The 12,707-nt window shown below is 49.2% G+C and overlaps 1 protein-coding gene across 2 annotated transcripts in view; it reads right to left on the bottom strand.

Annotated features, from left to right (window-relative positions):
- The window catches only part of SEZ6L (seizure related 6 homolog like), a 147,592-nt gene that overhangs the window by 35,023 nt on the left and 99,862 nt on the right, over nt 1-12,707 (bottom strand). For both annotated transcript variants that reach the window (XM_084649065.1, XM_084649066.1), the window contains exons 4-6: nt 3,870-4,062; nt 2,412-2,597; nt 1,236-1,398 (exon numbers count right to left, since the gene is read on the bottom strand). In XM_084649065.1, coding sequence (XP_084505191.1) covers nt 1,236-1,398; nt 2,412-2,597; nt 3,870-4,062 — 542 coding nt within the window. The remainder of the gene's footprint in view (nt 1-1,235; nt 1,399-2,411; nt 2,598-3,869; nt 4,063-12,707) is intronic.

Genomic DNA, 12,707 nt, shown 5'->3' with positions numbered 1-12,707 from the left:
CCAGTCGTTCCTCACCCAGGCAGGGGCCCGTTCGGGCATGCATTCGGAGGGCAGTGTTTGAAAGAAATGATGCAAACACCAATTCACAAAGCAGATACGTCTATTTTATCGTGTGGTAAACAGGTGCTTTATTCTCTGCTTTTACTACAAGCCATAAACTGGCTTTATTGCCTGTTACCAGACTGAATTTTTAATGACACTTAAACACAAACATCAGCCCCATAAATGTGTGCTCTGTGTTATGGATGCCAACAGACTGTGATTTGTCACTTTGTGTTTGTGGGTGAGATGCAGCCATGGGCATGTGGGGGTTTTTTGGGAGCCCAAGGGGGCAGTTTGTGGATTGGGCTACTGATTATGAGACCCAGTGTCATTACACAAACCACATGCTAAGTCACACAATGGGTGGGGGTAACTGTAGATGTTTAAGGCCAGAAGGGACTATCGTGACCATCTGCAGGTGATCCAGTTCCCATCTGGGGCAGCGGGGCCCATTAGCTCTCCTGCCCCTCCCATCACTTTCTGTTTAAAAGTTACTCGGGGGAGTCCTGCCCGAGAACAAGGGATCTTTGACTCTTCTGTGCCAGCAAGACTCACCTCCTCCCATGATGCCCTCCCATCTCGTTGGGCACCCTTCCCATTCAGCAACACGTGCAGGGCAGGATGGTTGTGACCCCCCTGCACACTGGAGACTCCTGCCCTAGAGAATGCTGGCCTGTGATGAAATCCCCAAAGGGGCGATGCTCCCTACCCCCTCCCATGCACATGAGACTCGCAAGAGGAGGGCGCCTGAACCCCTGGTGTGGGAATTACACTTCACCACCCAGGGCCATCGAAATCCCCAGCCAACTCGCTGGCTCTCGCTATAACGAGACGGGAAGTGCCCTGGTCCCGGCACGCCCTGGAGACAGTAGATCGCAGTCTGAAAGGTGGCGGGGTAAGGCCCACTCAGGTTGGAGTGAGGGAATACACTGCCCAGTCAGTCCTGAGGAAAACCCCTTGCGAGACCCTTGAGCCTCCTCTGGGTGGGGCAGGAGGCTGCCAGGTCTTCCTCACGCTGATGGCATAGGGTGGAAAGAGCAGCGTGCTGAGACCTGAGTGGGGGCGCCCCTGAACCCCGGCAGTCACCCTGGCAGCAATGGCAAAGCTAACCTCTCTGCACAGGTCAGCTCAGATTCTGGCTCTCGGGTCAGCATGCCTGTGTTCCACGAGCGACTCATTGCAGGGCCCCTCACCTGTCCTTTTCGCTCAGCAGAAGCCTCTCAAAGTGCAGGTGCAGCTTCTGGCCCTGGGGAGCTTCGATGGTCCACACGCAGTGCATGTTGCTACGGTTCCCGGGGTAGCTCGGCGAGAGAACTCGTCCAATGGTGGCATTATGCACTGTCCCTCCGCAGGGTGCTGGCAAGGAGATCACAGAGACAGTGAGACTGGAGCACACAGCCACTCAGAGCTTCAGCCCCAGCCAAATAAAGCGGGCCATGCACTCTGTACTGACAAATGAGTGTGTGCTAAGGAAGGGCCTCTTCACCAAGAAATGGGCTGCCAAATCAGGGCAGGTTCTGCTCTCAACTGCACCAGGGTAAACTGGAATGGCTCCACTGACTCCAAAGATGTGGATTTACACCAGTATAACTCGGAGCAGAATCCACTCTTGTTATGAGTCCCCAAAGCATTTAAATCTTCCCTGGTTTTGCGTTTCCTTCCCAGGGTGGCACAGTGCGCTGGAAGGATATTAGGTTGATTTATTGCAGATCCAGGTTCAAACCATGTGAAGCTCGTGGCTTTGCGTGGGTTTGACCCCAGATCAGGGGATGCTCTGCTTTCCACTGGTTTCTCTTTGACATTTTAGGTTCATTTAACTTGGGAAAGGAAAGTTAGGAGTGAGGGGTTGACCCCCAATGTCACCTGAACCCAATGTCAACTGAAACTGCCCCATCCTGCACAGCAAATGTGCAGCTGTGTGCAGCTCTGCATGGTGGAGACAGGGAAACCCTGCAAGCCTGGGAGAGTGGGATTATGTAGGAAGGAGGCTGTATAAGGTAGTGAGGGAGGCTGGGCTCTGTATGAGTGATTCTCACACACAAGCTGGGTGGCTCTGAACACAACTGGAAGCAGCTTAACGCCGAGGAGTGGTAGAGGCAGGAGGAAAAGCTTTTTGAGAAGAGCTGAGCAGATATATTGTCTCCCAGGGGATTTGCATTCTACCTCTGCCAGAAGCCACTGATGTTGTGTTCCTCACGCTTTACTCACATGAAGTGTCACTCCACTGAACTGCATGGATGCCTGCTGATGTAAATGGGAGCAGAATTTGGTAGTTTCCCCCTCTCCCAGGCTCACATTCAACTTCTAACACTAAATTATTCTAGAGTCAGGCTTGTCTTAGCATCTGTGTTAATGATCAGTTGCTGTACCCGAACAGACAGGTTCTGGGCTGCTCCAGTGAGGTCTAGATGCATTGATGCATGTAAGCACTTTGGGGCCTTGGAGTTCATATCCCAGGTAACAGTGGAAATGGGCGACTCCACCAGAATGCAGATCCATTACAGTGACATCTCCAAAGTCAGGTCTCCGTGGAAAGTTGCAGCTCAGCATGAACACTAGAACAAACACACAGTGAGATTTTAAGCATCACCACTGTCTTCTCTGAGTAATTCTGCAATAAGAAGAGTGGGTGAAAGCTGAAGAGGTAATGGAACCTGGTCACACTAGCCCAAACACACCATTGTTGGAGACTTGTGTGTTTGTGCCATTGATTACTTTTCACCTGTTCATTCTTTCAATTAGACGTCCTTTCTAATTCTTGTTTCCAACAAGAATTCACTTGTAGTCGTTTATTTTTCTGTAGCTGTTCAAGGGAAAAATAAATATTCTGTACGTATCCCTGTAGGATGGGCTTCAATATGAGAACAGAAACAGATGCAGTGGGCCTAGGGGAAAATAAAATCGCTGGAAATGTGCCAGAAAGGCTAGACCTGTCAAGGTCCATATAAATAAGTAACCTGTGTCTGTACGGCAAGTGTCAGAGAATAGAGACGTCTGCTCACTCTGGCCCTGATCCAGCAAAGCAGTCAAGCATGAGCCTAACTCTAAGAACATGAGGACAATGGGTTTACTTACATGCCTACCTGCTTTGCTGGAGCAGATCCTCTGAGCACAGTTCCACAAAACAGAGCCACATCCCCCAAGGGGCAGAAGCCCCTGCAAAACTTGGGAGTGAAGCCTGCAGTTAGTGTTTGATTATTTATTCCTCTCCTAAGCAGGCAATGGCTTGTGCAGGGGGCAGACTGTGTTCAGCTACAATGGATACAAACCGGTTTTATTCAGAGACCTTAGGCAGCTCGGGGGCTGGGGTATTTCACCTCTCAGTCCCTGGTTTCACCCTCAGCTTGAGAGCTACCAAAAAATGTCAAGCAAATGTGCTTCTGCCCATGCTTGTAATGACTGCACTTGTGGCCCAACAGCCATTCAGGATACAGAGCCAGTGCCAGAGGGATTGGCACGGTAGATGGGGAAGGACATTTCGTCTTCTAACAATTCCCACTCACGTAGCATCTTTATCCAGGGCTCTGAAAGGATTCTGCAAAGAGGACACCCAGGGTCTGATCCCCCCTCCCCCCATCTCCCGACTGCAGTGGGAGCAGCCCCATGGCACGGGAGAGGTGAAGTGGCTTGCCCAAGGTCGCCCAGCAAATCAGTGAGAGAGTCAGGAATAAAACCCAAGTCTCCTGGGTTGCAGCCCACTGCCCCAGCCACTCGACCATGCTGCTGGCCTGGTTGTGCCGGGGGGGCCTGGAGGGCGAGGCCCCCCGCTGGGTTCTCCGCCCCAGGGCTAGGGAGGGGCTGGCTGGGTTTGGCTAATAAACACCTACCCTGGTAATGAAGCTGAAAAGTCCCGACCACATCGTCTCGGAACGTCCGGAAGTAAACGGAAATGGAGTTGGTGGGGCTGCGAATCACCTGCCCCTCCACCAGAAGCGTCTGATTGGCTAAGACCACCAAGCTGTCATCGCCCACTCCACGAATGGCGAGCACCTCGCCCTCTGACAGGTTCACACTCTTCACCTGAAGGGCAGACAGACACCACCCTGGGAGCTTTGCCCTGGCCTGGCGCTCGATGCGCGAAGGCGCCGCACCAAGGCTCCCAGGCCACCCGCGCAATGCGGACACCTCCCGTCTGGGCTGATTAGCACGGTCCCTGTCCTGCACTGACAGGGCCTGAGTCGCTCGAAGTGCTGCACCGAGCCTGGAAAGCGCTATCCCCACTTCACAGCGGGGGGACGCCCAGGTGATCCGCCACAGGGAGCTGCTGGCTGAGTCAGTCGCAGAACGCAGGTCCCCTGCCTCCCCGTTCCCCGATGGAACCCCACTGTGCTTCTTAGTTGGTCCTTGTCCTGCATGGAGAGCTGCCGGGGGGGGCGGTATTGTGAGTTACACGGCACCCTGGAGTACATAGTGCTTTAGACGTACCCTCAGTCGGGAACTGGACCCTTGTGCCAACATGAATTTACTGCACTGTTAAATTATGCTGCTATTATCGGGGTCATACTGGGGGAAGAAGAAGGTGGAGGGCACGGGGGTACTCTTCCAAGCCCCACCCATAAAATAAGCTCCGCCCATGCGAGTCATCAGAATGACAGTAGATTGTGGAGACGTTCAGAATCGGATCCTGCTGCTCCCCCTAGTGCCACTGGGCTCCCCCTTAATTGGGGGGAGAATAAGCAGTGGCACCTACCAACCTCCACCCACCTGTGGCTCCGAATGAGCCAGCACTCAGCATCAGTTGTGCACATCTGTGACCCTCCCTCTCTTTTCTTACCCGAAGAATGAAATAGTTAGTGACGCTGGCCTTTAAATGATCATCACCATCATCATCATAAGCACCTAGATAATAGGACTATAAATAGTAGCCAACATGGATTTGTCAAGACTAGTCATGCCAAACCAATCTAATTTCCTTCTTTGACAGGGTTACTGGCCTAGTGGGTGGGGAGGGGGAGCAGTAGAGGTGACATAGCTTGATTTTTAGTATGGCTTTTGACACAGTCCCACATGGGATTCTTAGGAGCAAACAAGGGAAATGTGGTCTAGATGAGCCTACTATGAGGTGGGTGAAAAACTGGTTGAGAGACTTAGTCTCTAAGGTACTATAAGTACTCCTTGGTTTTTCTTTTTTTACTCAAAGAGTAGTTATCAATGGTTCACTATCAGACTGAGAAGGCATCTCTAGGGGGTCCATCCTGGGTCTGGTACTATTCAATATTTTCATCAATACTTAGGTAATGGAGTGGAGAGTGTGTTTATAAAATCTGTGGATGACACCAAGCAGGGAGGGGTTGAAAGCTCTTTGGAAGACAGAATTTGAATCCAAAATGACCTTGACAAATTGGAGAATTGGTCTGAAATCAACAAGATGAAATTCAGTACAGACAAGTGCAAAGTGCTATACTTAGGAAGAAAAAAAATCAAACACACAACTACAAAATGGGGACTCCCTCGCTAGACGGAATAGCACTGCTGAAAAAGACCTGGGGGTTAGAATGAATCACAAATTGAATAGGAGTCAACAATGTGATGCATTTGCAAAAAAGGCTAATATCATTCTGGGGAGTATTAACAGGAGTGTTGAATGTGAGACACAGGAAGGAATAGTCCTGCGTTACTCAGCGTTGGTGAGACCTCAGCTGGGTACTGTGTCCAGTTCTGGGCACCACACTTGAAGAATGATATGGACACATTGGAGAGAGTCCAGAGGAGAGCAACAAAAATGATCAAAGGTTTAGAAAACCTGACCTGTGAGGGAAGGTTAAAAAGAACTGGCCGTGTTTAGTGTTGAGAAAAGAAGACTGAGGAGGAACCGGATAACAGTCTTCAAATACATTAAGTCCTGTTATAAAGAGGAGGGTGGTCAATTGTTCTCCAGGTCCACTGAAGGTGGAACAAGAAGTCATGGGCTTAATCTGCAGCAAGGGAGATTTAGATCAGATATTAGGAAAATCTTTCTAACTGTCAGGACAGTTAAGCTCTGGAACAACCAAGGGAGGTTGTGAATCCCCATCACTGGAGGTTTTTAAGAACAGGTTAGAGACTGTCATAAATATAAAGGGAAGGGTAAACACCTTTAAATCCCTCCTGGCCAGAGGAAAAACCCTTTCACCTGTAAAGGGTTAAGAAGCTAGGATAACCTCACTGGCACCTGACCAAACTGACCAGTGAGGAGACAAGATACTTTCAAAGCTGGAGAGGGGGAGAAACAAAGGCAAAACACAGAGAGAGCTTTTGTTTCTCCCCCATTCCAGCTTTGAAAGTATCTTGTCTCCTCATTGGTCAGCTTAGGGGTTTTTCATGTCCAAGTTCCTTCCCCACTCTGAACTCTAGGGTACAGATGTGGGGACCTGCATGAAAACCCCCCTAAGCTTATTCTTACCAGCTTAGGTTAAAACTTCCCCAAGGTACAAACTATTTTACCCTTTGCCCTTGGACTTTATTGCTGCCACCACCAAGCGTTTAACAAATATATAACAGGGAAAGAGCCCGCTTGGAAACGTCTTCCCCCCCCCCAAAAAAAATCCTCCCAAACCCTACACCCCCTTTCCTGGGGAAGGCTTGATAAAAATCCTCACCAATTTGCATAGGTGAACACAGACCCAAACCCTTGGATCTTAAGAACAATGAAAAAGCAATCAGGTTCTTAAAAGAAGAATTTTAATTGAAGAAAAAGTAAAAGAATCACCTCTGTAAAATCAGGATGGTAAATACCTTACAGGGTAATCAGATTCAAAACATAGAGAATCCCTCTAGGCAAAACCTTAAGTTACAAAAAGACACAAAAACAGGAATATACATTCCATTCAGCACAGCTTATTTTATCAGCCATTTAAACAAAACAGAATCTAACGCATCTCTAACTAGATTGCTTATTAGCCCTTTACAGGAGTTCTGACCTGCATTCCTGCTCTGGTCCCAGCAAAGGCAACACAGAGAGAGAGAGCTTTTGTTTCTCCCCCCCTCCAGCTTTGAAAGCATCTTGTCTCCTCATTGGTCATTTTGGTCAGGTGCCAGCGAGGTTATCCTAGCTTCTTAACCCTTTACGGATGAAAGGGTTTTTCCTCTGGCCAGGAAGGATTTAAAGGTGTTTACTCTTCCCTTTATATTTATGACAGAGACAGACAGACATCTGTCAGGATGAAAAAGATTTGCTTGTTCCTGCCTCAATGCAGGGGACTGGACTAGATGACATCTTGAGGTCCCTTCCAGCCTTACACTTCTGTGATTCTGTGGCTGTATGGTCACAGGGCATCTGAGTTACCCGCTTGCTGAGATAACTGGAGGAATGTGTAGTGCTCAGGGAGAGTTCCAGCTGACTCTGTTGCACCCAGGGCTAAGGTTTTCTTCATCATCAGAACAGCTATGGACTCCAAGCAAGCAAGCTGAGATTTTGGAGAGGAGGACAGCTGCTTCAGAGAGGTGCCCGTATGGTGAATGGGAGTGTGTTATACTTTAAGGCTATTAATTATTTGAGTGACAGAAGAGGACAAATTTGATAATGTGACTGGAAGTTAGTAGGCAGAATAGCACATCACCCCTAAGCAATGCACATGATCTCATCACTGCACTCCCAGTCAGCTCCTGCTTTCAGAAGGTGCATTTTGTTACGTTTCCAGAGTAACTCGCTGTGCTTTGACTTCCCTCCATGGGGTTAGCCTGAGCTTGGTGGATGTTCTCGGACAGGTTCTGTCTCAGCCAGCCCCTTTGCTCTCCATGCACATCCCTCCTCTTCTACAGCCCTGCCTACAGAAAGCTTTCATCACGTTGTGACAGGATCTGCCCCGGGATGAAGTGCCATTGCATTGGTTCGGGCAAACCTGCTGTAACCTGAAGCTGCACCCCAGGGGCCTTTAAATAACAGGGCCACATTTTCAAGGGAAGGAACCTGAACTTTGCCAGAGCACTGTGTGACATTGCCCCATGCAGAGGGCTGCGTTGAGACTAGTGTCTGCTCTTTGCACCAGATGGCTTTGATGCAATGCAAAGAACTCCTACATTTGTAGATGCCAATGGCTGACCAGTGCCCACAGGGTACCTGCCAGTAATTACACCATTGCCCTGGGCATCTGGGCTGTTGTGTCTCCTCTGGAAAGTGCCCACAGCACAAACATTACAGAGCCAACTGCAACAGTCATGGAGCTCTTACAAGCCCCCCCCCGGCTCCTTAAAGGTCACTGTCCCTGCAACCAAGCCAAGGCGAACTAGGCCGGGCTCACTAGAGACCTGTCAGTGCAGCCCCTGGTTCCATTCCTGCAGTGATCACTGCTGAATGATACAACAGTCTCCCTCGCCTCCTGGTGTGGTTTGCTACTACAACAGGAAAAATGTGGCTTATTATTTAATCTTGCTGGAATCACTGCAATGCTGCTAGCAGGAAGTGACTTCCTCCAGCAATGGCCTTGGTTATAGAGGAAGCCCGAAGGAGTTAAAAGTCAGTGACAGAGAATTCTGAAAATGCAAACTGCACTGCGTGAATGTAGCATAAGAAGGTCTAGCTTCTACCCGGGGAAGAAAGTGCAAAAGCAACAGCACTAGGACTGAAATAGGTGGCCCAGAAAAGCTGAGAGAAAAGCAGGTTTCTTTGTAAGCTAAATTGTTGTTTACAATTAGCTGTTTGCACAAGGCATCTGCTTGTAGGTACCTCTGCTTCCATAGATGGCTATTTACAGAAAATAAAGCAGCTAATATTTTCAATGAGCAGTAGAAAGGCCTTTTAATTAGTGCTTGGAACCTGGTAGCTAACAAGTAACCGCACTTTTGTTTTCCATGTTCTTTTAGCATAATAAAGAGGCTGGTATTTCAGCAGTGAGATACCCACAGCTGCCATTTGTTTTCTTAAGGATGTGAAGACCAAGGCCCTATATTTAGCACTTCCCAAAACATTAGCTTCTAATTGCATGGGCTTGTGAGGATGTGGTGACTAGAAGAATTTGTTGTTGTTGTTATAAAATTTGCTTGATTTCTCATCGCATAAGAATGATCATCTTCACAGCACCAGCAGATGGGCTGTAACAGCCAGGGCAAGAGCCCCAGCAGCCCTTGGATAGCACATTGATAGGAGCCTCATAAAGCAATTTGCAGCACTTTGAGTCTTTTGATCTCTGGGCTGCAAGGAGCTAGATTTCCTCAGAAGAAATGACACCAAACCTGATTAACAATGAAACCACTTCCCTTCCCCAAACCCATAAACCCTTTCCTAATTCAGTTCCAAGAAAGTGCCAAATCCTCACCCTCTTCAGGACCACAGGATTGGGCCTGAAGGATGCAAAGCACTTCTTCACCTGTTACCTCCCCTCTAAACAATCACCAGCAGGCCAGTGAGTCCACACAGCACTTTGGGCAGATCTGAGTTGCAGATATTCGACTTAAGAACACAGCCCTTTGCCTGATTAGCCATAAGAGCAACTGCTGAATAGGAGCAGACGGTGACGTACACTGTATTATGGATACATATTTTGGCCAGTAGAGAGAGGGCAGTACACATTCTAAAACTCTCACCATGTGGCTTCCTTGGCCCCAAGCAGAAGTATCTGTTTCCTGCCTTGCTGCCCTGGGGGGAGATTTGCAAAGGCACCGGTAGAGTGAGGTGACCAATTCCCACTGACTTTGAAAAAGAGCCAGTCACTTGTGCCATTAAAAATCTGCCTTTGTTGTCTAAGGCCCCCAATCAACTCCTGCTGCCGTGCGTGGGCACCTTTCCATTGACTTTGATAGATGCTGGAGAAGACCTTGCGTGAGAAAACAACCATTTCTGACCAGAAAGAAACCTTGTCAGCTATTGGTTGCCAGGAGAAGTTTTGGTTTAATTTTTAAAAACAAAGATGGGTTTCATGTAATGTGACAATGCAAGCTGGTGCATAGACTGTACAGCTGTCCTGGCATAAGCAAGGTTAACAGATCCAGTCTCAGGGGGTATATGTGCAAATCAAGCTCAGAACAGAGCCTTGTTTTTTTCTCACTGGACCCCTTAAACACAGGAGGAAAATATGCCTTGAGGCCCTGATCCAGGTAATCCCTGTGCTTAGCATGTGCTTACCTTTCAGCAGGTGAGTAGTCAACTTGATTATTCACCTGCTTAATATTAAGCATATGCTTAAGAGCATGGCTGGATGGGGACCCTGAAGTTTACATATTTTATGTAATTTTCCAGATGCCTTTCAACCCCTCTCGTGTATTCACAATGTTCCCTCATTGAAGCCCTAACGCTGGCAAAGCGAGAGCTGTAGAAAATCAATGTTCCTCTTTTCTCCTTGCTCCCTTATTGTCATTCTGAACAGACTTGTCTGCAGTACAGAGGCTCTCCAAGAGCTTGTGTCCAGTGTAGTTTGTAGCTGCCAGGCTCTTCGGCTGTACCAGGTTACTAAAGATTTCCTGATTATGATGCATGAGCAGCAACCTCCCAGCGTAAGTCCTAAGTTTCAAGGCTGTGCGCTGAGTGAACGAGTGCCGCTGGAACCCCTGGGAGGCGGGAGGGACTGGAGGGTAAAGTGAGGAGAGCAGGAGTTTAGTTTAGAAGGGGTCCCATTTTAGAGGAAGCAAGTGAGGAAGTAGGCAAGGCAATTGTGAGAAAGGCCAAGGGCAGAAAGTTTTCAGCAGACATTAAATGAGGAGAAACAGGAGCTTTTCTTCTAGCATTTTAAGTTGGGAGTACAGTTATGAACTCAGCTGAAACGTCAAGCTTGGGCTATGCTCTAGCTCAGAGAGAATTGATGGGCTTCATGGAGACAACAGTAGGTGAGGTTCTCTGGCCTGCATTATGCAGGTGGTCAGAGGATATGACATAACAATGTCTTCTATCAATGTCTTCTACACCTCAGCTGGTGTAGACTGTCACAGCTCCAGTGAAGTCAATGTCACCAGTGGGGGATCTGCCCCTGTGAATCTGTGAACCTAACTACCTGCCCAGGAATGATGAAATTCACCAAGGCCTCGCTGCCACTTCTGTCCCCGTTCAGACCAGAAGTGGGAGATCAGTTTGGGTGCTGAGCTGTTGCACAGGGGTAAATTTAACCAGCAGTGAATAGGCAAGAATTATATGCAGAAAACGGCCAACTTACTCCTAGTCTTCCTGATGCGAGTAGCCCTTTTGCAGTCAATAGGTTAATCTGTTTCAGTAAGGCAAGGAGAATTTGGGCCACTGACTTCCAAGGGTGTTCCATGTGAGATGGGACTCCAGCACAGAAAAGAGAGGCCTACTATAAAAAAGAGCAGCATTTGCCTTCACTGAATGCCAGTGGATGTGGGTATAGTCCGAGTGTCCACATCCATGCAACGCACATTGTACCCAGGGGAGAAAATGGTGCAATAACCCCAGCTGGGGGTGGGAAGGGAGCGATTAAAGGAAGAAGCACAACTGGGGTCATGGTTCTTGCGACCAGGTAGCTTGAGAAATGGATTCCTAATAGCCAGGGCTTGGATGTGCCAGTGAAGGTCCTTTAAGGGGAGGGGTCAACGGTACAAAGGGCAGTTAGATGCTCCAGTCCCACTGAGCGTCAACAGGCGTTAAACTGCCCTTTGTGCCCTTGCAAATCATCCCTTTGGGTGCCGCCTGGGTTAGCACCGGAGGAGCCCCATGCTAGAGAGAAGGGACAAAGGCCAGAGCCACTTTGCTTTGCTATAAGGGCTCTGCAAGCTGCCCACTGCCCTCAGCGATGGCACCAGTCTGATCGCTGCAGCCAGGCATTGCACACCGGCCCTGCTGTCAACAGCCACATTGCTCCCTGTGAAGGCTGAGGAGACAATGCCCTTAGTCTGCTGGTTCTGAGCAATACTGCACTTTATAGGACTAGTCACAAACTCCGTCCAGGGCTGCTTTCAGCTCTAATTTTTCAAAGAAAAACAAATTGGTGGCTCACTTTTTCAGCCTGGAAACAGAACAACAAAAGCAACTGTACTGGCCTGAGAGAGGCTGTGATCCCTATCCAAGTCACCTTCAGCATCATTCAGCACTTCAGACCCCGCTGGCAAGCTGGCTCTCCCAGTGCCTGGCCAGCGTTGGGAGCACCAGCTACTTGAGGTCAAGTCCTAGCCAGCCAGCGGGAGGCAAAGCTGCTTGGTTGGAGAAGGATCCCTGACTCCCCTGCAGCACTTCTCATCTGTAGATGTGAAAGCACTTTGCAATCTGGCCTGTGTTTATAGATGGGGAAACCGAGGCATAGAGGCTAAGTAACTTGCCCAGGGTTATACAGGAAGTCTGAGGCAGAGTAGGGAGTTGAACCTGGGTCTCCTGAGTCTTATCACCTTAGCCACTGGACCAGCGTGGCAATGAGGGCCTGTCCCCTCTGCTCACAATATGGTGGTGATATTGGCTCTCTCCTTCCCAAACTGCTTCTGCAGGCCTAGTAGGCATGGCTGACCAAATGGGCCCCGGCTAGGTCTTTGCGGAGTTCTCTTTAGGCTCCAGATCTGGCCAAAGTGAGCCCTGCCTGGGTGATGTCTCAATTGGAGACACCCCGGGGTGCTGTTGGCCCCTGGTGCACTCCCTCTGGTCACATTAGCTGCAGGGAATGCATGGCCCCCAGTGGTTCCACTTCCCTTCCAGACTCAGGCCAATGGGTTGGCTTTGATTTACTGAGGCTGTGATGGGTTGGGTCCTGGCTCCCTGACATGCTCCCTGGAGGGCTCCTCTCCCTGACCCCAGTGTAAATCAGGGGGCACCTCAT

The sequence above is a fragment of the Lepidochelys olivacea genome (assembly GCF_965140295.1).
Source record: "Lepidochelys olivacea isolate rLepOli2 genome assembly, chromosome: 15".
NCBI classification, from domain to species: Eukaryota; Metazoa; Chordata; order Testudines; family Cheloniidae; genus Lepidochelys; species Lepidochelys olivacea.
The sequence above is the reverse complement of the archived record's forward strand: the minus strand, read 5'-3'. Positions and strand labels throughout refer to the sequence as shown.